Source organism: Odocoileus virginianus, unplaced genomic scaffold, assembly GCF_023699985.2.
Source record: "Odocoileus virginianus isolate 20LAN1187 ecotype Illinois unplaced genomic scaffold, Ovbor_1.2 Unplaced_Contig_14, whole genome shotgun sequence".
Taxonomy (NCBI): Eukaryota; Metazoa; Chordata; class Mammalia; order Artiodactyla; family Cervidae; genus Odocoileus; species Odocoileus virginianus.
The window spans coordinates 169,829-196,725 of NW_027224331.1; the positions used below are offsets into that span (position 1 = coordinate 169,829).

The 26,897-nt window shown below is 45.0% G+C and overlaps 1 protein-coding gene across 1 annotated transcript in view; it reads left to right on the top strand.

The window, feature by feature from the left end:
* The first annotated feature begins 14,106 nt into the window (after positions 1–14,106).
* PGBD5 (piggyBac transposable element derived 5) overlaps positions 14,107–26,897 on the top strand; it is a 96,622-nt gene continuing 83,831 nt past the window's right edge. The window contains exon 1 of the mRNA XM_070464087.1: positions 14,107–14,538. Within this exon, the coding sequence (XP_070320188.1) occupies positions 14,205–14,538 (334 nt within the window). The 5' untranslated portion in view covers positions 14,107–14,204. The remainder of the gene's footprint in view (positions 14,539–26,897) is intronic.

Sequence of the window (26,897 nt, forward strand, 5' to 3'; positions counted from 1 at the left end):
CGGTGGTGCTTTTCCAACACATTGACTCTCTTCACTCAGTGTTTTCAGCGCCCTCCCAACCCCCAGGCTTTCTCCTATAGTGTGGTGTAAGGCTGGCTTTCTATTGAGTTGAACTGTTTGGTGAATCACCGCAAAAACCTGCCCCTCTTCCATTGCTCAAGAGGGTAGTGCTGCATCTCAAGGTAAATATAAATATAAAATATATATATATATAAATAACATATTTACATGTTCATTTACAAATATACACAGTACTATGGTGTGTGCACACTCAGTTATGTCTGACTCTTTGTGACCCCATGGACTGTAACCCACCAGGCTCCTCTGTCCTTGGGATTTTCCAGGCAAGAATACTGGAGTGGGTTGCCATTTCCTCCTCCAGGGGATCTTCCTGACCCAGGGATTGAACCCATGTCTCTTGTGTCTCCTGCACTGGCAGACAGATTCTTTACCACTTATGCCACCTGGGAAGCCCCATACATATTTCAGCATTTACATATATAAATATAAAATACAAATATTATTTAAAATGTGTGTGTGTTCAGTCGTGTCTATTTGTTACCCTGTGGACTGTAACCTGCCACGCTCCACTGTTGAAAGGATTTTCTAGACAAGAATACTTAAATGGGTTGCCATTTCCTCCTCCAGAGGGTCTTCCCAACCCAGGGATTGAACTCACCTCTTCTGCATCTCCTGAATTGTAGGCAGATTCTTTACCGCTTGAGTCATCAGGAAGTTCCATTTAAAATATGATTTTTCCCTCTATTTTGATAAGATGGAATGCACTGCATTTCAGAGATCTTTCTCAACTCCATGATAAGAATTTGAAGTCTTAATTAGCCCTTATACATCCCCACCTTTCAGATGTTACAGTCAAGGTTCAGTGAAGTCCAGTCACTTGTCTAACATGATACACTCAGTGTATGGCCTCTTGCCTCAGTCTAGAAGTGCAGATGGGTGCTTGCTGTGAGTCTCTGGCCAGGGAGACAAAGCCAGAAGATGAAGGGAGGGGAAGTCTTGACTGCTGTTTCTTCTTGGGCCAAGCTTAGGGTCCTTAGAAAGAGCCCTGTTGGTCCTGGCTGGTCAGGAGTCTGAGAGCAGAGGTCTCAGCCAGGCAGGGTGCAGGCATTCCTGGGAAAGGCTCAGGTTGCTGGGGAGCACTGGCTTCTCCTTCCTGCCAGTGTCCTAGTTGCCCTCCCACCTGATACTGTCACTTGTCACATGTTTGCCCACGTGTCACTCTTACAACAGTATGTTCAGGAACGGGCCTGAGAAGTACATTCAAGCTGCAGAAATACAGCATATGGGCTAACACATTGACCCATCTTGAGAGCTTATATTATGAGGGGCCAAGTGATCTTAGGGCAAATTAATATATTTCAAGTAAACAGCAAAATGACTGCAAGAATAGCATAAGGGCTAGTGATCATTTACTGGTCCAGAAATACTTCTGGGAGTGCTTCTATTAAAAACTTATTTACTTACTTGGCTGTGTGGGGTCTTAGTTGAGGCATGTGGGATCTAGTTTACCAATGAGGGATTGAACCAGGCCCCCCTGCATTGGGATCATGGAGTCTTAGTCACTGGACCACTAGGGTAGCCCCTCTAGTAGTCCTTAACATTCCCCACCTTTCATCACTTCTCTTGTTGACAGTAAACAGTATTCAAGTTTTCTGAAAGAAATATGGATGACACAGTACACTGTGTGTGACCCTAAAGCTTAATTCATTTCTGAACAATGATACTGATGGTTTGGAGGATGGATACTTTCCTGGGCAGAGAAAGGAGCTGAGCAGAATATATGAGGCAGCCCTGGATATAAATAATTGAAGCCAGCAGTCACCCCATCATGCACAGCCACTGTGGTTTAGATACTGCTGCTTATCCCCAAATGGGAGTGGAGTTCAAGAAGGGGACAGTCAAAAAACTTAGTTTGGCCTGGAATTGGATGGTCTGAGTTCTAATTCTGATTCCATCATAGATAGACTACTTGTATGGCTGTGGAAAATCATCTCTCTTAGCATCAGCTGTGTCTTCCATAGTTATAATATTTTTACAAGAAATTGTAAGATCTATTCTCTTGGAAACTTTCAAATATACAATACAGTACTATTTACTATTGTCACCATGCTGTACATCACATCCCCAGAACTTATTTACTTTATAAATTGAAGTTTGTGTCTTTGACCACCTTCCATCTTCACCTGTTTCACCCACTCCCAGCTCCCTGCCTCTGTTCTCGTATCTATAAATTCAGGTGCTACTCTTCTTGTTTTTTTTGCTTTTTTTCTTTGTTTCTTGTTTTTTAGGATTCCACATATAAGTGAGATCATACAGTATTTGTCTTTCTTGGTATGACTTATTTCAGTTAGGACTGTGCTTTCGGGATCCATTCATGTTGTTGCAAATGGTAAGATTTCCTTCTTTTTATGGTTGAATAATATTCCATTGCACATATTCAATATGTCTTTTCTGATAAAACAAAAATTATTTTTTGACTCAAAAAAACACTTTGTGCTGATATTTTGTAAGAAAAATAGAAATAATGTGCTACTTTAAATATTGCTGAACATCTAAAGAATGCCTTATTTTGTGCTAATAAACTGGAATGTACATATAAATGTACATTAAATGTTCATTAAAGGGTAAACTATTATTTTTTTAACAAAAAATGAAAATAGTGACCTCACAGGGTTTGTCTTGAGGATTAAATTAGACCCTCAGGCAAACCGCTTAGCACATTTCCTAGCTTACAGAAGGCACACATCAGAGTTGATTATTATTTTTATAGACCTCCATTTTCTTTAGCCTTCTAAAAGAACCAAAAGTTATCTCTGAAAAATATCAACAGCTTTGGGTGCTATGGGAAAGTGATATTTGTGTTGACCTAATTAGAATGAAGTGAAAAATGCTTTTTGTGTAAAACTTGTTGAAAATCTAAGTTCTGTTAGTTCTTCTGCTTTAGCAATTAGAAGAAATGTTAAAGTATTTTTGATAATTGAATCATTCACTGTAACCAAGGACATTATTAATTTCAACATTAATGCTTACAAAAGATTACTGCAAATGCAGATGAGAAGTAATGGGAAGTTGCAGAAAATTCAAAGGGGCCCCTGACAAGAGTGTTTCCTCTTGTAATTCTCTTCTCTTTCTCCTACAATTAGAATGCAGCTGACATCCTACTTAGGTTCAGGTCCGCTGAGTGGTTTTCCAGGTGCCTGGCCTTTTACAGGCAGCCTCGTAAGAACCGTGCTCTGATCCTTCTCACTGTAAGAAGATTGAGGGACAGAGGAGCTTTAACACCAAGTCTATGACAACATCAGTTCAGTTCAGTCGCTCAGTCGTGTCTGACTCTTTGTGACCCCAAGGACTGCAGCATGCCAGGCCTCCCCTGTCCATCACCAACTTCCGGAGTTTACTCAAACTCATCTCCATTGAGTCAGTGATGCCATCCAGCAATCTCATCCTCTGTTGTCCCCTTCTCCTCTCGCCTTCAATCTTTCCCAGCATCAGGGTCTCTTCCAATGAGTCAGCTCTTGGTATCAGATGGCCAAAGTATTGGAGTTTCAGCTTCAACATCAGTCCTTCTGATGAACACTTAGGACTGATCTCCTTTAGGATGGACTGGTTGGATTTCCTTGCAGTCCAAGGGACTCTCAAGAGTCTTCTCCAACACCACAGTTCAAAAGCATCAATTCTTCAGTGCTCAGTTTTCTTTATAGTCCAACTCTCACATCCATACATGACTACTGGAAAAACCATAGCCTTGACTAGATGGACCTTTGTTGGCAAAGTAATGTCTCTGCTTTTTAATATGCTGTCTAAGTTGGTCATAGATTTTCTTCCAAGGAGCAAGCATCTTTTAATTTCATGGCTGCAATCACCATCTTCAGTGATTTTGGAGCCCCCCAAAATAAAGTCTTCCACTGTTTCCCCATCTATTTGCCATGAAGTGATGGGATCAGATGCCATGATCTTAGTTTTCTGAATGCTGAGCTTTAAGTCAACTTTTTCAGTCTCCTCTTTCACTTTCATCAAGAGGCTCTTTAGTTCTTCTTCACTTTCTTCCATAAGGGTTGTGTCATCTGCATAGCTGAGGTTATTGATATTTCTCCCAGCAATCTTGATTCCAGGCACTGGAGTGGCATAGTGGTGGCTGCCTGGTGCTGGAGCAACCAGTGGCAAAGAGGAGATACGCCACGTCCAAGGTTGGAGAAACCTCAATAAGAAGGTAGGCACTGGGAGAGGGCATCAGAGGGCAGACAGACTGAAACCACAATCACAGAAAACTAACCAATCTAATCACATGGACCACAGCCTTGTCTAACTCAATGAAACTATGAGCCATGCTGTGTAGGGCCACCCAAGATGGACAGGTCATGGTGGAGAGTTCTGACAAAATGTGGTCCACTGGAGAAGGAATGGCAAACCACTTCAGTATTCTTGCCTCGAGAACCCCATGAACAGTATGAAAAGGCAAAATGATAGGACACTGAAAGAGGAACTCCCCAGGTCTATAGGTGCCCAATATGCTACTGGAGATCAGTGGAGAAATAACTCCAGAAAGAATGAAGAGATGGAGCCAAAGCAAAACAACACCCAGTTGTGGATGTGACTGGTGATGGAAGCAAAGTCTGATGCTGTAAAGAGCAATATTGCACAGGAACCTGGAATGTTAGGTCCATGAATCAAGGCAAATTGGAAGTCATCAAATAGGAGATAGTATGAGTGAATGTTGACATTTAAAGAATCTGAGCCGCCTTTCTTGCTTCTACTTGAGCTTAGTCTCCGGCATTGCCGTGCAGACTGACTCATGTAGAAGCAAGAAAGGAAACCTTACACCACCAGACAATTTTTGGAGGTCTTGTGAGATTAAGCAAGACCAAAAAAAAAAAAAAAAAGAATCAGCAAACTAAAATGGACTGGAATGGGTGAATTTAACTCAGATAACCATTATATCTACTATGGTGGGCAAGAATCCCTTAGAAGAAATGGAGTAGTCATCATAGTCAACAAGAGTCCAAAATGCAGTACTTGGATGCAATCTCAAAAACAACAGAATGATCTCTGTTCATTTCCAAGGCAAATCATTCAATATCACAGTAATCCAAGTCTACAACAAAGTATCACTTCAATAATCCAGACAGAATCTGACCCCAAAATTCCCGTTTACACTTTGAGTTGCATCAGTGCCAGCTATAGGTTTGTGAATTTAGCAACACTGAGAAGGTCCGCTCTCTTGCAAGGACCGTCTTTTCCTGTTTCTCAGCATATCTCAGTTTCTACTACTAACTGATCTATTATCTTGTGTTAAACACCAACCTCTCACTACAGTTTTTCCTCTAAAAGCAAATGAATTTTAGGCACGGTCGTCATTATCAGATCTCTTTCTTTGGTAGAACAGGTGTGTGTGTTTGTGTGTGTGTGTGTGGGGGGGGTGTTGGATGTGCTAAGAGAGGGAAAATGTCAGCAAGGGAGAAGGGAAAGGACACTAGACAATAGCACAAAACTGTGGAATGGGCTTCAGACTCAACCCTGGCTGCATAAGCGACACTATTTTCTAAGAACATGAAAAGTTAATGAGAGAGTCAATTCCTAGGCAGATTGATAAGAAGTCCAGGGTCCCCAAGGAGGAGAAAGGGGTCTGGGGCTCTTGAAGTGGAGATAGGGGTCTGGAATTCTCAAGGAGGAGAAAAGGACAAAATGTTTTTTTCTCTACATTCCTTCAGTTCAGTTCAGTTCAGTTCAGTTGCTCAGTTGTGTCTGACTCTGCAACCCCATGAATCACAGCACGCCAGGCCTCCCTGTCCATCACCAATTCCCGGAGTTTACTCAAACTCATGTCCATCGAGTCGGTGATGCCATCCAGCCATCTCATCCTCTGTCGTCCCCTTCTCCTCCTGCCCTCAATCTTCCCCAGCATCAGGGTCTTTTCCAATGAGTCAACTCTTGGTATCAGGTGGCCAAAGTATTGGAGTTTCAGCTTCAACATCAGTCCTTCCAATGAACACCCAGGACTGATCTCCTTTAGGATGGACTGGTTGGATCTCCTTGCAGTCCAAGGGACTCTCAAGAGCCTTCTCCAACACCACAGTTCAAAAGCATCAATTCTTCAGCACTCAGCTTTCTTCACAGTCCAACTCTCACATCCATACATGACCACTGGAAAAACCATAGCCTTGACTAGATGGACCTTTGTTGGCAATGTAATGTCTCTGCTTTTTAATATGCTATCTAGGTTGGTCATAACTTTCCTTCCAAGGAGTAAGCGTCTTTTAATTTCATGGCTGTAATCACCATCTGCAGTGATTTTGGAGCCCCCAAAAATAAAGTCTGACACTGTTTCCACTGTTTCCCCATCTATTTCCCATGAAGTGATGGGCCCAGATGCCATGATCTTAGTTTTCTGAATGCTGAGTTGTAAGCCAACTTTTTCACTCTCCTCTTTCACTTTCATCAAGAGGCTTTTTAGTTCCTCTTCACTTTCTGCCATAAGGGTGGTGTCATCTGCATATCTGAGGTTATTGATATTTCTCCCGGCAATCTTGATTCCAGCTTGTGCTTCCTCCAGCCCAGCATTTCTCATGATGTACTCTGCATATAAGTTAGAGAAGCAGGGTGACAATGTACAGTCTTGACGTGCTCCTTTTCCTATTTGGAACCAGTCTGTTGTTCCATGTCCAGTTCTAACTGTTGCTCTCCTGATCTGCATACAGGTTTCTCAAGAGGCAGGTCAGGTGGTCTGGTATTCCCATCTCCTTCAGAATTTTCCACAGTTTATTGTGATCCACACAGTCAAAGGCTTTGGCATAGTCAATAAAGCAGAAATAGATGTTTTTCTGGAACTCTCTTGCTTTTTCGATGATCCAGCGGATGTTGGCAATTTGATCTCTGGTTCCTCTGCCTTTTCTAAAACCAGCTTGAACATCTGGAAGTTCACGGTTCACGTATCGGTGAAGCCTGGCTTGGAGAATTCTGAGCATTACTTTACTAGCATGTGAGATGAGTGCAATTGTGCGGTAGTTTGAGCATTCTTTGGGATAGTCTTAGTCAATTACAAAACTCAGTTTAAACTCTGCAGTAGAGATCATACAATGTATCCTGCTTGAGGACAGTTTCTCCTTCCTGAAAACCTTCTGGCTAATCCTGTTATCTTAAAATGTAAATTATGGGAGTGGGTCTAGTAAGATCTTTACAACCTCCAGACATTCTTTTGATTCATTGTAATAACTAATTAAAAAGTATATAACTCCATTGCTAACACTAGCAGGGGGCACTCTTTCTGCTCTCTTTCTGCTCTCTATGTCAGAAGCTTTCTCTATGCCTTTTATACTTTAATAAAACTTGATTACACAAAAGCTCTGAGATATCAAGCCTCGTCTCTGGCCCCGGATTGAAATCTTCTCCTCTGGAGGCCAAGAATCCCTGAGTCTTTCATGGTTTAGCAACAACCTTTCATTAACTTCCAGTGCTTTTTTTTTTTCTTTATTCTAAATGTCTCATGTGTTCATTTGATGAAAAAATTTATTTCAAATAAAAGGGAGGTTAAGATACTAATCAGAGTTGTTTGCGATGCTTTGCAGGGGTTTAGCTGCCTTGAATTATTTTGTGGAAATATTAATTATCTAAACTACTTAGAAGAGAAAAAAATTCCTATAATTAAAAAGCCATTTAACTAACCCCTTTTTATTTTTATTTTATTTTTTTTTTTTCCATTTATTTCTATTAGTTGGAGGCTAATTACTTTACAACATTGCAGTGGTTTTTGTCATACATTGAAATGAATTAGCCATGGATTTACATGTATTCCCCATCCCAGTCCCCCCTCCCACCTCCCTCTCCACCCCATCCCTCTGGGTCTTCCCAGTGCACCAGGCCCGAGCACTTGTCTCATGCATCCAACCTGGGCTGGTGATCTGTTTCACCCTAGATATACATGTTTCGATGCTGTTCTCTTGAAACATCCCACCCTCACCTTCTCCCACAGAGTCCACAAGTCTGTTCTATACATCTGAGTCTCTTTTTCTGTTTTGCATATAGGATTATCGTTACCATCTTTCTAAAGTCCATATATATGTGTTAGTATACTGTAATGGTCTTTATCTTTCTGGCTTACTTCGCTCTGTATAATGGGCTCCAGTTTCATCCATCTCATTAGAACTGATTCAAATGAATTCTTTTTAATGGCTGAGTAATATTCCATGGTGTATATGTACCACAGCTTCCTCATCCATTCGTCTGCTGATGGGCATCTGGGTTGCTTCCATGTCCTGGCTATTATAAACAGTGCTGCGGTGAACATTGGGGTGCATATGTCTCTTTCAGATCTGGTTTCCTCAGTGTGTATGCCTAGAAGTGGTATTGCTGGGTCATATGGCAGTTCTATTTCCAGCTTTTTAAGGAATCTCCACACTGTTTTCCATAGTGGCTATACTAGTTTGCATTCCCACCAACAGTGTAAGAGGGTTCCCTTTTCTCCACACCCTCTCCAGCATTTATTGCTTGTAGACTTTTGGATAGCAGCCATCCTGACTGGCGTGTAATGGTACCTCATTGTGGTTTTGATTTGCATTTCTCTGATCATGAGTGATGTTGAGCATCTTTTCATGTAACTAACCCCTTTTTAATGTCCTTTAATCTTTCTCCAAATTCTCACTTGATAGATTCCAGGTCTATCATTAAAATCATTTCCTTGTGCTGTCACCCTTCACTGTACACACCTTGCAAAATCCCACCTGGGTAAAACCCAATAGTTGTTTGACCCTGTGTCTCTCCTTGGCAGCTGAACACAGTTGGAGAAAAATACAATCATGCTGGCAGGTTTCACGTTAAATTCTCTACCACAAATCCAAGTGTATTTCTCTAGCTGACTGAGTCCACAGTCTTCGAGAGAACTGTTTCACACCTCTTTTCTCAAACCCCTCACCCATGGATCCTTACCTCTGGCCACACCTTTGAATCACCTGGAAGCCTATAAAATGCACCAGTATCCAAGTCCCACCTCCAGAGATTCTAATTGTGTAGCACAGGGGACCTGGATATGAACGTGCTTTTAAAAATCTCCAGGTGACTCTCATGTACAGTCAGGATTGAGGATCAACTGCTTCCTCAGACACATCTAATCACCCTTCTGATGACTGCACTGAGAAAATTGAATTAGTAAAGAAAGGACAGCTACAGACTCCTGCCAAATCTACCTGCATGGGGCCTTTACTCCATTCTGTACTAAGACTAACCCTTCTGCTTCTGCATTCCAGCCCATCACCATTCAAGCCAACTAGGGCCTTGTTTGTCATCACTTCCTCTCTCACCAGCATCTGTCTTGTATTCTTTCTGCTGAATCATGCCCACCACTATTCAAACATCTCTTGATTTTAAGAAATCTCTTCTCCAGTTCCCAAAAGCCACCTCTGTCATTTCCCTTCTCTCTGCAGTAAAATTCCTCCTCAAAATTGGTCTTTACTCAATACACAAATTTCTTTTCCCATTTTTCTGAAATCCACTCCAATCACAGTTTCACACCGCCCCCCACCCCACAGCCCCATTGTCAAACCCAGTGGTTAAGTCTCAGCCTTCATCTTACTAGATCTCTCAGCAGCATTTGGTCATTATTTCTTCTTTGAAATACATGTTTAGCCTCTAAAACTGCTGTGTCTGTTTCCTGAATCCTTAGTCTCCTTTGATGCTTTCTTCTCAGTTCCCTCATGTCTAAATATGAGTGTGCTCTCAGACTTTCTAATCCTTGGGTGATCTTGTCCATCTACCTGCTGATGATGCCTCCAACCCAGACCCGATCCTTGAACTCCAGATTCCTCTCTTAAACTGCCTACTTTCCAGATTCACTTAGATATGTAAAATCCAACATGTTCACAACCAAGTTCTTTTTTTTTTTTCTCTCTAATCCTGGTGATCTTGCAGTAGCTCAAGCGAAAAACTATGGAGTCATTCTTGACTCATCTCTTTCACTGTCCACTTTTGACTCTTCTGTAAAAGCTGTGGGTTCTACCTCTAACTATATTCTCATCCTGATCAGTTCTCATCACCTCCATTACTACCATTCTGGTCCAAAACACCCCTTTCAACTGGTCTTTGGGATTCCATCTTTGCTCTGCTCCTGTTTATTTCCCACTCAGCAGCTAGAGTGATCTATCTAAAACACAAGTCAGATCTTGTTATTTCTTTGCTTTCAGCTCTCCAGTGGCTCCCCACTTCACTCAAAATAAAATACAGTCTTACAAGATTTAACAGCCAACTTCCTCTCCGATTTCCTCTCCTGCACTCTGCCTCAGCTGCACCAGCCTCCTTAGTGCTAATTGAGTATAGCTAGTGTGCACCCACCTTGGGGGTTTCCACTTATATTCTTTTCTTGAATGCACTGGGCTTGCTCTTAAGGATCTACCCCAATGTCTTATCAGAGCAATGTCCTCTGACCATACACACACCAATTTCACCACCATCATCGTAATCAACATAATGACTGTCCCTCTACTACCCTTTATCAACAAGTGATATATTACAAGTTTATTTGTTTCTCTTCTCCCCTTCTATTTGAATGTAGAATTTGAATTCTATTTGAATTTCTTTTTGGCCAACCCAATGTGTGTGTGTGTGTGTGTGTGTGTGGGTTAGTCTCTCAGTCATGTCTGAGTCTTTGAGACCCCATGGATCATGGATTGTAGCCCACTAGGCTTCTCTGATCATGGAATTTTCCAGGCAAGAATACTGGAGTATCTGTGTTAGTTGCTCAGTTGTGTCTGACTCTGTAACCCCATGGACTGTAGCTCATGAGGCTCCTCTGTCCATGGAATTCTCCAGGCCAGAATACTGGAGTGGTAGCCTTTCCCTTCTCCAGTGGATCTTCCCAACCCAGGGATTGAACCCAGGTCTCTGGCATTGCAGGCAGACTCTTTACCAGCTGAGCTACAGGGGAAGTCCTTAGCAAGATGAAGATTTAGGAAAATGCTAATCAATTATTTTACCATATTTTTATGTATTCATTAGAGTGATACATGATAAAACTCTGTATTTTTGTTTAGATTCGATAATCTAAACAATTGTCAACTATTTTTTTTCAATATGTTTAAATTTAAATTATTAGGGAAAAAGAAACATTGTATCATAGTTTAAATGGTAGTATTTTTCTTTTGTATGTAGAGATACATACAACAAAAGTGTACTATGCCATGAAAGGAGAAATACAGCTATTAACTCCAGGTACTAAAAGTACAAACCCCTGGTTTAACAAATCAAATCCTAAGGAATCTATTACACAAATAAATTGCTTTTGCAATTTGGAGCTCATTGAGAAGACTATAAACCAAAAGCTCAACATTAACCTAAAATTACTTAATTATATTATGAATCTGTATTACTTGGAAGATGTTTTCAAATGACTCAAAATTAAAAGATCTTAGTGTAATATTGGTTTTGTAATTATCCTCACAAATACATTAATTATAAAAGTTAATGATGTGGAATCAGCATGGTAGCATCAAGTAGGAAGTTGCCAGGTAGATGGGGAAGTTTTTTGCCTTTTATTTTCCAGATGTTTTCCTCCATTTCCTCTCTTCCCTCCACAATGAGAAGCAGCCACCTGTCTTAAAAGGTTGGAATATTTTTACTTTTCTTGGTTTTTACTTAACTGGGTTAAACAATGTAACATGCTAAACAGTGATTCTAAACTGGAATAGTCATCCAGTTTTTATTAGGGGTAACAATTTGATTTCCCAGTCTCTTGTAACCATATAATCCTTTTCCATTGTTATGTGTTGTGTGAGCTACAAGCACTTTGAGCGTAGGAAGCACAAAGGCTCCTTGGGATTAGTACCACACAAATGCAGATTAAGGACAGTAGAAGACTGTGTCCATGCTTGTAACTGTCATTGCTCAGTTTTGTGCTTCCTTTGGGCAGCAAAGCAATCTATTGTTTTAAAAACACACAAGTTACCTTAGCTGTTGATTTTTTCATTGACTACCTGAAGAAGGGAAGAAACTCTATCCTACAGAATATGCCTCTCTGGATCCCATTCAATTATTTTTAACTGTGTTGTGCTTAGTCGCTCAGTCATGTCTGACTTTTTGTGACCCCGTGGACTGTAGCCCACCAGGTTCTCTGTCCATGGGATTCTCCAGGCAAGAATACTGGAGTGGGTTGTCATGCCCTCAAGGGGATCTTCCCAACCCAGGAATCAAACTCGGGTCTCCCACATTGCAGGCAGATTCTTAACTGTCTGAGCCACCAGAGGAGCCCTGAAGGAGAGAAGCAACTCTTCTCTATAGAATCCAACTCTCTGGATATCATTCTATTATTTTTAACAGATAACATGAAATCTTACAGGAGTCTTAGACAATTTCTAATTTCAGAATTTGCACTTGAGGTATGGAGCCTTATTTTGCTCTCTGCACCTTCAATCTATGTTTCACATGACCCTTTGTGGTAAGCATGAGAACCTGTACATACCCTCTTCAAACTTTTTGGCTGGTTGGCACAGTATGTAGATATGCTGGAAATTATTTCTTTTCTGTGGCATCATTCTTCTAAGGAAGTTGAAAGAATCAGTCAATCATGTAGCAAACAATGTGATGTGAATCTCTTCCTTTTTTATATATTGTCTTTTGGTGATTATCATGAATTTCTCCCTATACAGTGGCTCTGGTTTGGGAAGAGGAATCTTGGGGACTGGGATGAGAGGTCAAGAATGGAATTGCCTGCCTGTTGGTGGCAGAATGGTCCCCACATTTTCATTCTTTATGCATGCTTATAAATAGCAACATGCCTTTCCATTTTGTGTAATTATTTAGTTAATACCCAGTTGGATTTGTAAGCCCTCACATTGCCATGGGTTTATTTTATTTCAGAGCAATAGGGACTTTATGGCCCAATTACCATCAATGTGATTTATTGTGCTATTTGTGGGAGGGACAGGGGAGCAAGAAGACAAGACAGACTGATCATATGTACCACCATCAACAGGATGACAGCCACACACTCCTGACCAAGGAAAAGGGGTAGTTGGAACCTTTCTGTTGTATTTATTAAAGCACTTAAGTCTATGTGATTGTGCTATATTTTAACAGATGACTGTGTTTCAAATGTGTGAGTGAAGGAGATAATAGTGTTGTTAGAATAATCAATATGTTGGTTATTTTGATTTAAAAGATGTCAAATGTGAAGAACGATGAAGAATGACTGTCTACCTAATTCCAGATGCTGCCACTCTCAAATTACAGGCGTGTTAAAGGGAGACTGAGTAAGCATCTGACCTCAGAAATGGACCGGTGAGACTGGCTCCTAATTGGAACAAGGTTCCCTGAAGCCAGACAGCCCTGTATTTATAGGAGCAAGCGGCGCAGCCCACCGTGACCGATGGGCAGCAGGCAGGGAACTGTGACCCTTCGCCTACCTGGAGAGTTTCCGTAGCGGCTGATTCAGAACCAATGGGACGGACAGCTCCCCGGCTCCGGGCTCAGGGCGCGGACTGCGGAAGGGAACAAGAGCGCGGAAGGTCCGCGCACCATCAGCAGGATTGGGCGGCGGAAGAGCACACTGCGTCTCTCTCCCACCTATTTCGTTCCTCCCTTCCCCTCAGAGGGCAGCGAGAGGCCTGCGGTGGCTGTCCCGAAGGCGAGTCCCTACAAGCGAGGGGACTGGCCGGAGCTGCGGCCGTCCTCCCCCGCTCACCGCCTCTGCCAGCTAGCCGTGCCAGATCGCAACGCCTCGCCCAGCCCCGGCGGGGCGGACGGGTGGGCGTCCCTGGCGCAAGGCCCGCCCAGCCCCTCCCTCCCGGCCCGGGTCTGGCTCCCGATTGGCCGGCAGGCTGGAAGTGCGAGGAGGCGGGGCCCGCCTCTGGCGGCTCGCGCCCGGGAAGGTCGGCAGGGGAGCGCGGGGTGCCGCTGGGAGGGCGCGCGGGTACGCGGCGGGCGCCTAGGAGACGCAGCGGCGGTCTGAGCGGCGGCGCTTGGTCCGGGCCGCAACCCCTGCCTTCCGCCGCGGCCCGCAGTCCGCGGCGCCCAAGCTCCGAGGCGTTTCCCCGGGCGCTGGGCCCGCGGCGGCCAAGACGGCGGGCCGGCCGGGCGCGGGGCGGCGGGCACTGTGCTGCGGGCTGCGGTGGTGGGGGACGGCGGGCCGCGGCGCGGGCCCGGGGCCCGGCGCGTGCGGCTGGGAGGCGCTGTGGGGGGCTGGCGCGCGGGCGGCGGCCGGGGCCATGGCCGAGGGCGGCGGGGCCGCGCGGAGGAGGGCGCCAGCGCTGCTCGAGGCGGCCCGCGCGCGCTACGAGAGCCTGCACATCTCGGACGACGTGTTTGGCGAATCGGGCCCTGACAGCGGCGGGAATCCCTTCTACAGCACGTCGGCCGCCTCGCGCTCCTCCTCGGCCGCCTCCTCGGACGACGAACCCGAGCGCCCCGGCCCCGCGCGGGGCCCCGGCTCCCCGGCGCCTGGCGCCCCCGCCGCGCAGGAGTCGGAGGAGGACGAGGCTGTCGCGGGCTGGAGCTCCACACTGCGGGACCGCCCGCCCCCGCGCTTCGAAGACACTGGCGGTAAGGCGCGGCCCGGGGGAGGCCAGGCTGCCCGGGCGCGAGAATTCCGGATGCTCCGCCGGTCGGCTTGCGGGTGGCGGCTGTGCGTTTCAGGAAACAAACGAGGCTGCAGGAGCGGGGCTCTGAAGTGCGAGCGAGGCTGCGTGCGGGGCTCCGCCGACTCTTCGTGGGTGGACAGGAAGAGGCGAGGCCGCGACAGCACTTTGCCGCTGGCGAGGACGTGGGTGGGGGGTTGCTCCCCTCCCTTGCTAGAAGTGTCCCCGCGTCCTGCAACGGAAGCCAGTCACACCTGTAGGGTCTCTCCTTAGGGGTGAGTTAGAGTTAGACTTTACTAGTTGAAGGAATACTGGAACCCTGACGTGTCTTGGGACTAGGGAAGTCATTTTGTATTGCTGGCTCCAGAGCAAGCTTACCCAGATGCTAGGTGTGGGGCAGGTAGCCGTTGGAGCGAGGCTGAAAGGTTACCAGTGGCGTCTTCACTGGACTTTAGTTTTCTCCAGTTATCTGAGAAACTTTCCGTGTCCTGCCATTCAGGATCTCTTGTGAAAAACAGGGAAGAGTGAAAGGATCAGTTTAGCAGCATTCAGCATTAAGGCGCTTGCTTCAACAGAAGGAGCTTTCACGTGTTTCCTGCTTATTGCTATGGTCATAGATCATCTGGAGAAGGTCAGAGAAAGGCTAGCAGCTCCGCTGCCTGAGATCCCCTGCTACCTCCTTTTGGGGAGTTGATTTTAAAATATCTCCACTTTCCCTTCAGAAGCTCAGCAGCCTCTGTCCTCTCTGGGAGGTGGAGGCCCGCCGTTCCCACTTGTCCTCTGATGCTTTTGTTCCTTGCTCAGCGGCCTTCTTGGTCTTCTGTGGCAGTCCCTTGTTTCTGCACACTATTTTCATGGATGGACTTGCGTGCAGCTGGTAATGCTGACGACCAGGGAGTGGCCACAGTGGGTTTGATGCTGGGCGTTATGCAACTTTTCCTGCCGCTTTCCCTGATGGTTGTTCAACCAGTGGGGAACACAGCACATAGGACAGGCTCGAGGGACTCCTGGCTTATCCTAGACTAGGATCAGGACATCACGCTGCAGCCTGCTAGTAGGGCTGGCTGGCTTCTCAGCAGGGAGTGGTCTGCAAACCTCAGGCAGACTGGCTGCAGTGTGAATTTACTAAGCTATAGCTGGGCTTCCAGAGTCCAAGTTAGCTGTACAGTGTTTGGGGTGGGTCAGTGTAAAAGCTTCTTCTTATTTGGGCTTTGATTAAGAGTTTGGGAGTTTTCAGTCACATCACTCTGTATAATCCTTTTCCACCCCTGTATTTTCCAAAATGTCATACGGTCTTCCAGCCCCAGACAACTGATTTCCTATTGGCTCTTAAGAATTGTACCTGCCCAGAACCCTGGTTTGACAGGCCTTATGCTGTAATGTCTGTGATCCAGTTTTTGATCTCAGAACACCTGAGATGTGTGTCTGCTTGGGAGGATTACAGCATTCTGTATTGGGGAAAATAGGAAAGTTGTGTTAGGTTAAGTCTGGTTATGAATAAGATTTGTGAGGGCTGGTTTGAGAAGGTTAACATTTTTAAAGCAATATTATGTTTCTTAGTAACCTATAAATGGGAGAAATTCTGCAGCAGAGCAATTTACCGCTGCAGCAGTTAAACAGTCATAAAGAGCAGTTGGTGTCAGGTTTCGATTCTGCTTCCTTCAGATGTCTACTGAGTTCACACCTAGATCTGAGAATCACAGTCAAGCACTTTAACCAAACATTTAGTGGTTATTTGTGGAGAAGGCGGTGGCATCCCACTCCAGTACTCTTGCCTGGAAAATCCCATGGATGAAGGAGCCTGGTAGGCTGAAGTCCATGGGGTCGCTAGAAGTCAGACACGACTGAGCAACTTCACTTTTCACTTCATGCATTGGAGAAGGAAATGGCAACCCACTCCAGTGTTCTTGCCTGGAGAATCCTGGGGACGGGGGAGCCTGGTGGGCTGCCGTCTATGGGGTTGCACAGAGTCTGACATGACTGAAGCGACTTAGCAGCAGCAGCAGCGGTTATTTGATGCTATTTATACCTAATTTGTTTTTCTATTTTGTGTAGGAGCGCAGCTCTGACTAAGAATTTTCTTTCTCTTTGCAGCACTTCTCCCTGAGGGAAATTTGGGTGGTGGTAGAGGGATGAGATTGATGGTTTATTATGCAAAAATTCAGGTTTCCTAAAACAATGGAAATGATTTATGGGGGCTGAAAATAGATGCAGAAATATGCTGCTGGTCAGAAAAAATCCATGTGTCTTAGTGGTGTGGAGACAGATGTGTGTTAAGAGGCTTGAGAGCTGCACCCAGATCACCCTGAGAGCAAAGAGGGTCAACCTGTGAAGTTTACCAAGTCCAGTAGATAAGACCCTCCAGCCAGAGTGTGTTCCCCAATTCCAGGAATGCAAGCTGCATTTCCCTGCATCTTTGTTTCCCAGTTTATTGAGGGGTCTCACTGGGCTGATCTGGTCGAAGAGGACCAAGCAAGAAGGTGACATTTTGATTTGTAATCAGCGCTCATCAGAGAAAACCCCTAATGGAAATTGCTGTTGTTGCTAGACTCAGGTGAGGAAAGCAAAGACTCATGGAACAGGTTTCCTGCTTGCCTCCTGCTATAAAAACAAACAAAACAAAGCTGCATGGAAATAGCATATATGCTTGTGATTGTCTTAGTTGTAAATGTATATTGCATGTGCTGACTGTGGTTTCTTCTATCAGAAGGAAATTATGACCGATGTCTGGGGACCCTCTTGGTAACCTAGAACCCTTTTCAGAGAGACTCTGGGTACCATTGTGCTTTTTATCTGCACTCAGAGCTGCCTTTGGCCCCATGGGAGGAGAGCACGCAGTAGGGAGACTGAGGTGGCAGAGTGGGGCTGGTGGGAGCATTGTGTTGTTAAGGTTGAGACTCCTAACTGCCCTTGAAGCTGTTCTGGTTTCCTCAGCCTCCTCCTTCTGTTTTTACCCAGTGTATTTAGCTTCCTGAATCAGTCTCCCTAGAAGTGCAGCTGGCATTTATGGGAGGGGAGGTCCTCTCACTCACACCCCCTTCCTTTCTTTCTCCTCTTCCTGGATCCCCCTGGGATGATTTAAATACAAGAACTCCCTCCGTTTGCTGCGCTGGCTGGGTGACAGGCTTTTAACCCCTGTGTGGATGGAAGGATAGCCTGGGAGCAGAAAGTGGTTATTGGGAGCTCAGGGCCCAGAACTCTATCCTTGCAGGGCAGCCCCCTAAAATAGCCCCTGGCAAGCTCAGCCTCATCTGCCTACTGTGGAAGCAGCCAACACAGCATGCAAGCTCACTTTTTGGAAGCAGCGGGAAACTCAGCTGCTCTGGGGCTCCTGCCCTTTCTGAGCAGTCTGGTGATGCGTTCTCTCTGACGAGGCAGAGGGACGGGCAGGTCCATAGACACTCAGGACCCTTCTGTTCAGCTTTGTGGGTTCTTTGTTGTGCAGGCTTGGTCTGAGCTGGTGCTCTTTCCGTGAGGTTGAACTACACGGGAGTTTTCTTCCCGTGCACCGTGTCAGCCACCGTCAGTCATCAGTCAGTGGGGAGGAATGACCTTGAGAAGCTAGGGAGGAACATGTTACCTTCGAAATTAACACTGAAATGTCTTATCCCTTGAGTTTGTTGTTGGTTTATTTGGTTTAGAATCTTTTTGACTAACAAGAAAGAGAAGCATCTTTTTCTTAAAACCAGAATTAAACCAATACCTCCTATTGTAATGGAATTTGTGAGCTAAGATCCTGGACCCCTCTCTCCGGTGTCAGGTAAGCAGCTGCTCCCACCTTTAGCTCCATAGCTCCAGGAGGAGCTCAGATCATGGTAAGCTGTGAGATAAATCACATGCAGTCCTACCTAATACTGAAGTGTGTTCCCAGTCGCAGAATTCAGAGAAGCGAGCTTCGTGGGAGAGATGTTTTGCTCTTTTTCCAGGAGTCTTTTCCTGTGATGGGGAAACTTGAGCTCACGATGAGGATAATAACACACAGTGTGCATCTGTAACTTGCTTTGTCATGCATTATTGCACTGAATCTTCACAGGTACTCTGTGTGAGAGAAGTTTTCTTCTGCACTTTACAGAGAAAGAGGTTGGTCTTTTCTGCCAGAGTCTTGGGGGTAATGAGATTACCTTGGCTAAGTGATCAGCACCATCTAAGTACTCAGACTTGATAATTCAGGAAAGATAGAGAGTTGTTTTGTTTTTAATCTAGACTTTTTTCCAGTAAAAAATATTTATATTTATTTTCATGTTTATGCATGGATGTACTATTTACTTTTTTGGAAGCACATATAGTTCTATGAGGCTTAATGCAGGTATGGATTTGTGTAACCAGTCCCACCACTGAGGAATGAAACAGAACAGCTAGGATTTTATCTCACTTCTGATTTAACCCCTGCCCCTAGCCATTGTCAAGGGAGGTCAGAGCTCCTCTGCTGGGAGCAGAGCTTTGGACACACCAGCCCCTGGGAGTGCAGTGTGGTCTACTAAGTCTCACAATCTAAAACTCACCCTTATTTTTAAAGAGCTGTGATTGTGTATTTTTTTTCTTATTATATGTAATATATGTTCATTTTAGGAAGAAATGAAAAAAAAATGATAAAATTAAAAAAAATCCCTTAATCTCCTATTACTCAGAGATTAATCACAGTTATTACTTTGAATGTATCCTTCATATATCTTCAGTTATGTATTATTGGGTGACCTGCTTTTTAATTCTAAGTAATATATTGTAAACATTTTCCATTTAAATTATAAAATGTCTTTTTTAAAGAATCTGTTCCCTTTGGGTGGGTATTGGGCTCATTGCCCCCTCTCCCTTGTGTTTACAAATATTTACTGGTATTTTTTATGCTGTGATAAATATTCTTGAAGTTTAAGTTTGTGTATACATTTTTAATATGTTCCTCAGCATAAAATGATCAAAACCGAATTGAATGAGGATTTTGTACATTTTAGCTTTTTTTTTATATTTGTGAAACAGCCTTTTGGAAATGCACCTATTTAGGCTCTGGTCAGCAGTGTACCAGAAAGTCTGTTAGAAAGTCTGGCTTCTAAGGCAGCGAGTCAGTGTGTAGTTCCTGCAGGCAGTGTGGTCCTGAGTGGGCGTTCCCTGTGATAAAGCCCACTGATGTGTGATGCACACAGTGCACGGGTCATGCGCAGCGCGACCCTAAGCCCCCCGGGCCCAGGTGAAGAGAATCCCTCCGTTCCTTTCCAGGCAGTACCTCTCTGCCCCAGGGGTAGCCGTGTTCTGATTTCTGTCACCATCGGTTACTTTTGCCTGTTATTTTGGTCTGGGCTCTTAGTTCATCATCATATCTGAGATGTATGTAGCAATCTATTTTTATTTTGCTGTGTAGCATTCCAATGTATAAATACTGCAGTGTGTTATCCATTATCCTATCAGTGGACTTTTGGACTGTTATCAGTTTGGGACTTTTATGGATACAGCTTCCACCAGGGCTCTTGTGCTTGTCTTTGATGGACATGTACATGATTTCCCTGGGGTGTGCACACCTAGGAGTAGGATTGCTGAGTCATGGAGCAGACGCATGTCTCGCCCTGGCACCGTGGACGCTGGGGGCTGGGGTCCCTTTGTTGCGGCGGCCGTCTTGTGGGTTGAAGTGTGCCCAGCAGCACTCCTGGCCTCTGCCCATCGAGGGGCAAAGGCATACCTGCCTCTAGTCACGACAGATAAACATATCGCCAGGCACTGTCCATGCCCGGAGGGGAGCATAGTCGTCTGCAGTGGAGAGCCGCTGCTTTAGGAGACACTGCCCGATGGTTTTCCAGTTTACACGCCCACCAGCAATGTATGAAATGTGCCATGTATTAATTCAGCAGGCATGTTGAACCCTGCTGGGATAAAACGGTAAGTAAGGCATGTCTCCTGGGGTCCAGTAGGAGAGACAAAGTGAAGAAAATGAGATAAGCGTCTGTGATCAAGGTGAACATGGATTTAGATGGGATTCTAGAGGTGCCTCACCTAATCCAGCTGGGCTGGGGAAGAGGAGGTGCCTCTGGCAGAGGTGACCCCTGAGCTGCATCCTAAAGAATAAAAATGAATCAAAATGTAAGTAAAAAGGAAGGAAAAAGGCATCTTGAACAAGGGGACAACGTGGGCAAAGGCTGGGTGGGGTGGGTAGAAGGTGAGCCATCTTTGCCTGAGGACACCCCATTCTCCCTTCAGCTGAGCAGCCTTGGTGACAGTGTCTTGAAATTTGATGTTTGTAATTGTTATCACTGCAAGTAGCTGTAGCTAGAATCTGAATACTAAGTTCAGGCATAGATGCTGGATCCTGTAGGGAGTGGAATTTAGCAGGTTTGGCAAGAAATAAGTGCTCAGAGAGGGTGGGATCTGTGGAGAAGCACTGGGGCCTTTTTAAGAAAGGAAGAGGGAATATGACAACCAAAATTAAGGTGGTAAAACCTTTATTGGTAAGGGAAGTACAGCATTAGCTTCCAGTGATGGGGAGGATGTCATGCTACAAGAACAGTAGAAAACCTAAAATTTCATGTCGTGTGAAGGGCATGCTGCCTAGATTGGCACATGGTATAAAGAACTTTCTTCCGCTTGTTTGTGAATTCCAAGAACAATTATTACAGAAGTATGACTGTCTGACCATCCTTTTTTCAATTTATTAAATGCCTAGTATTAGTGTATATTTAATTAGTTTATTAAAATAATTAGAAAAAAAAATCCTTTTGCTTCTCATATCTTTGCTATTGCTTCCAGCTTAGAACTGAGACATCCCTCATCAGTCTGGACATTGGATCCTCTGTCAGCTGGGGTTCCCAGATTCCAGTCTTGTTGATACCCTGCCCCCTGCTTCTTTCTCCCTTCCCATTGTCTGTGGAAGAAGAGTGATCTTTACAAACCTGAGCTTATTCACTCTCTTCTCTGCTTAAAATTTTTCAGTGGCTTCAACTTCAAGTCAAAGGTAATTCCCGAGTCCTGCACAGGGCCTCCTAGCCGCCCTCCTTTCCCACATGCCTTTGGACCCTTGTCCTGCAACACTCTCCAGCCACTTAATCTGCCCATCCTAGAGCCTTTGTGCCTGCCTGACTCTCACCTAGAATGTTCTTCCCCTCAATACTTGAATAGCAATCCTTGCTTGCTGGTCTGGTCTTGGTTCAGATATCACTGCCTCCAAAAATCTAAAATTACCTTCTTCCCTAAGGTGCCTTTTAGTATCCATTTAAGCTAATTTTTCTCCTGGGTCTGAGACGTAGTTCCTCAAGTTTTGTTGGATGAACAAAAGAATAGATGAATGCAGAAGTAGATTTTTTTTAAATGGTGTGGAAATTGGTATCAGTGAATAAGTGTTTACAAGGACCTCTGCATTTTTTAACATCCAAGTGTGGAAGGTGTGGATAGGTTGACTCAGAGGGAGTGAGTTTCTTCCCAGAAAGGCACCAAAGCAAGTCTGGGGTGTGTTTTACAGGGCTCTGCCTCCAGGATGGAAGATTGGGGAACTCTCCAACCTTTGGGCTTCTACACCCTGCCCACTTCCTAATTAACCCCCAGGGCAGGACTCTGTTAGGAATTTGTGGGGGAGCCAGCTGCTCATGCTCCACTAATTGTTTAACAAACGCTTGTGTATCACTTCCCATGTGTCAGATAGTGTCCTGAGCACTTTCTAGCCTATGTAATCCTCAAAACAGCAATATGAGGTTAGTACTATTATTTTTCCTATCTTTAATTTATGGAAACTGAGTCACGGAGAGGTTAAGTGACATAGGGTGGGCTGGCCCTTTTGATTAGGTTATAAGCAAGCATCATGTGCACATGATTTATGCCAGTAGATCAACTAATTAAAAATAAGTCTCTTGTAGGGGGCTCTGAGTTGAAGGTCATTGTCATTCTCCGAATCTGTTTCACTTGTTGACTTTTATCCCAGGCATTGGCTGCACTTAATTTCCCAGCCCCCCTGCAGTGAGAGGGGCGGCTGCCTGTGTTCTGGGCAATGGTAGATGAGGCAAAGTGTGGACCCCGCTCTCAGTCAGGCCTGGTCAGGAGGGAGGCTACTCTGGGCCTCCCTCTGCCATCACCATCATCATCATCATCTTCATTATCATCATCGTCATTGTCTTCTTCATCACCACCAGCATCACTATACCTGCAGAAAACTGTGATGATTTCTTTTGCCCTGCAGGATAGAACAAAGAGCGACTGTTCCCCGACTTTGTGCAGGGAGCTGGAAATTGAAGACCAGGGCTCTGAACTGGGGAGTGGGTTGAAAGGGAAGCTGGAGGGTGACCTGTGATGTGTCAGAGATACTGGGGCCACCAGGTGGAAGAACCTTGTGTCTGAATCACCATTTGGAGCAAAGCCACCCATGAATCAGTCATATCTGCCATGGACTAAATTTATGAAGAAATGAGCTTCTCTCTTGTTTGCTCCATCATGCATTTGGCAGGGGCTGGGGTAGTAGGTGGTTATAGCAGCCAGCAGAATCCCATTTGCACAGATGCTAAAGGAAAGAGATAGATGGGGAAAAGTGAATTCAAATCAGCAGGGCTCTTGTTGATAGTACAAGGATTCATAAGGAGAAATTATGAGAAAAAAGCCTAGAGAAAAAAGAATGAGTTCTTCGCATTCTCTCAGTGAAGTTCCCATTGTAACTTTGGAACAGGTGAAATAATGCAGGTAATCTGTCTGCACTGGACATTCTAGACTCGGTTATTAATTGCACATTGATGTTTTGAAGCCATAGGGGGTTGGAAAGAGGCTTGGTGGTCAGCTTCTGGTGGAAAGCGAGCACGCCCGGGGTAAAAGGCCCCGTCTCCTCTGAGTGCTCACCCTGCAATCTTGGGCAGGGGCCAGTGGAGCCCACCACTGAGAGTCAGTTAAGACACATGGCTGAGCACGAAGCTGGTGCTTCATTCCAAGTAGCTGATTTTCGTTCCTTTAAACTACTCTTTTCCTATGTGGCCAAAATGGAGACAATGGATGTTGTGCTGCTTAGATTTTCAAAACTTTTTAGCAAGCAGGAACCTCAGGACAAACCCAGGGGGCTTCCTCTGAAGCTGGAGTGAGAGGCCTCAGAACCTGTCCAGCCGGTCTCCCCACCCTCCCTGGAAGCCCTGTGTGTGCAGCGCCCTGTGAGTGCCCCAGAACCCCTCTTCCGTCTATCAGGGGCCTTCAGCTGGGGCCCAGGCTGAATGGAGGGAGACTCCCATGGGCGGCTGACAGACATCAGTGGAGAAGCAGTTACTGCTCTCGTATCTACTGGGCTCCATCCTCTCCGAGATGGTGGCCAGGAGGCCAGTAGGTGGATGCAATATTGATGTTTCAGAAACTCCAAAAGGCTTCTGTGGCAAAGGCAATTAAAAATTTAATGACTTTAGAAGAACCGGAAGAGGAGGAGACCTGTTTTCTCAAGTTTAGAAAATAGACTTATAAAGAGATTATAAGGGATCGAGATAAAGGATGATTTTCTGGAAGAAAAAAATATAAATAAGTGGAATCATTTCAAGAATGGTTAGTGAAGGCTTGCTTATTTGGTGAATGGCTTGCTTAGTGAGTGGCTTGCTTATTTGAGCTCCTTCTACATTTGGGGTAGTGGAGAATCCACATCTTAAATCAGCATCCTTGGGACCCCTGCTGAGTTAGTGAGGTGTGCTGAGTAATGGTTCTGAGGTTCTGTGGTGAGCAGACCTTCACTTCAGAATTCACATTAAAAAAAATCTACACCTTCTTCATCTGCCGGTAATGATGCCTACTTCCCTGGCCCCCAGCATTTGAGGTAAATAAAAATGCTTCTTTTGGTTTGTTCTTAATACTCGTGTATTTCAGCAAAATCTCCAGTCTGATTTCCCTGGCTAGCTGGGGAACTGGACCATGATTATGGCATCCGAGGGGACATGCATTCTGAATTCCTGTGGACTCTGGAAAAGTGTGAAAGTGAATTGCTCAGTCATCTCTGACTCTGCGATGCCATGGACTGTAGCCCGCCAGGCTCTTCTGTCTGTGGAATTCTCCAGGCAAGAATACTGGAGTGGGTTGCCACTTCCCTCTCCGGGGGTTCTTCCCGACCCGGGATCGAACCTGGGTCTCCTGCGTTGCAGGCAGGTGCTTTCGTGTCTGAGCCACCGGGAAGCCCTGGAAAAGTATACTTAACCGGAAATCTGAGATGCCTACAGCGAGACGTCTTTTAAGATTGAGGAGGTGAATTTTAGGTAAATATCACCAAGTGTAAATCCACACTGGGTATCTTACATTTACAGACACTTTTATCTTCAGGAACTTTGGCAGAGAAGAAATAGATTTTGAAAAGATGCACGTACGTTCAGGGAGATGGCAGATTACATGAGGAAAGTTGGAGTGGCTGCCAGGCCACAGCCCAGACTCCTGAGGGTGGTGTGTGGGGTGCTTTGTTTTGTTGGGAGGGAGTGGGGACCTGTCCCAGCTCGGCACTCAAAGCGCCACCTGCCGCAGGGCAGCCCCAGGCACCCAGTTATGAGATCCTGTCTGGTCTCTGCACTCAGCGAAGTGCTCTCCCTGTCATCTTGTCAGGCTCCTGAGAGCAGTTCCCAGTGTCCCTGCTGCCAAAGGACCAGCCAAAGCCCTGTGCCCCTGCGGTGTGCTGACACTCGTTCACTCCAGCAGGCTATTGGCAGCAGGGCTGGAAAACGGTCAAGTAAAACTGGCTGGGAACCTAAAGCAGAACAGCCTCCCAAAGAAAAGTTCTTGAGTTCAGATTTGGTATCTTCTTTTAAATACACTTAATTCACCTGGCCTGTGATGGGCCAGGCACTGTGTTGGCAGCTGGGGCTTGAGAAGTGGATACAGGAAGCTTGGAGCCCAATGCGGAAGACGGGAGGTGCTCAAATACTTGGGGCCTGAGTGGGAGGTGCTGTTTTAAGAAGGGTGTCTAGTGCAGGGTGCCTGGTGCTGAGGGGGCAGCCGAGATCAGCGCTTCTGCAGAGCTGTAGTGAACGTGACAGGGAATGGCACCAAGGGAAGCCGGGGCGGTTTGTTCAGATCCCTGCTCCGCAGTGTCTCCGCCAGGCACAGGATCAGGAGTTGGGCAAGAAGGTGCCACTCTGCATAGAAGAGTCATGGCTGTGCCTAGGTTCTGACCTGCAGCCAATACATATTTCCATTAGAGTCCAGTTAAAGGTGACATTGACAAGAGAGTATCTAAACTTGTTACTGGGAATAGAAAAAGCCAGTGATACTTGTGGGGTTAAAAACAAAAGGAACACTTCTTTTCTTGATAGTTTTAGTACTGTACAGTCTTTTAAAAATTATACACATGAACTGTCTAATTTTAACTGCAATCCTGTTTTACCCCCTTTTTAAAGAATTTTCTGGAATTCTAAAATTTTTTTTAGGATCACTGCCTGCCTCTGTGCAGTCCGTGTTGACAACTTGTTGCTCATGTGTGTGTGTGTGGGTGCTCAGTCGCTTCAGTCGTGACTCTTTGTGACCCTATGGACTGTAGTCTGCCAGGCTCCCCTGTCCTCGGAATTTTCCAGGCAAGAATTCTGGAGTGGTTGCCATGCAACCAAGGGATGGGACCCACATCTCCTGCATTGCAGGGGGATTCTTTACTCACTGAGCCATCTAGGAAGCCCTTGTTGCTCATATGCAAACACATTTGTGAATGTACATCATGTGTAGGAGCTTTAGGGGTCATTGCTTAACAGAGTCTTTCATATACCTTTCTATTGATGCTCTTCTCATTTAAGAATACTTCATCAATAACTTCCTTCTTTTTTGAGCTTACTAAATTTTAAAAGGAATAGCTGCTAAACTTTTATCCAATGCCTTTATTTTTTTTCAAAATGCAATTATTGGTGTGGTTCTGGTTTTTTTTTTTTTTTGCGTTTAATTTATTGACAAGGTAGATTTCATTGATTTCCTGGTACTGAGATTCCCTTACTTCCCTGGAATACATCCAAGTTGGTCTCTCTGATAGATGGCTGAATTCTGTTGTTTGCTGGTGTTACTTCGGAGTTTCTGTAACTAACCCATCAAAGCCAGATTTGTTCATTGTTTCCCCTCTCATCTCTCTCAGGTCTGGGTATTAAAATTATTTGCAGCTTCATAAAATGAATTGGTTTATTGTTTAATTGCTTGCTGCCATTCAATGGTGGAAATATGTGTCAGATACAACTCACCTGTGAACTATCTGGTCCTCCTACTTCTGAATTTATCACATCTTGAATCATTTTGATGATTTATGTTTTCCTAGGAAATCATCTATTTTTTCTAGTCTTAAATGCAAAATTCCATGCAATTTTGCAAGATGGTTCTTTTTGATTTGCTTTTATAATCTGTACTTGCTTTTATGTGTCTCTTCTGGATCTGCACATCCTCTCT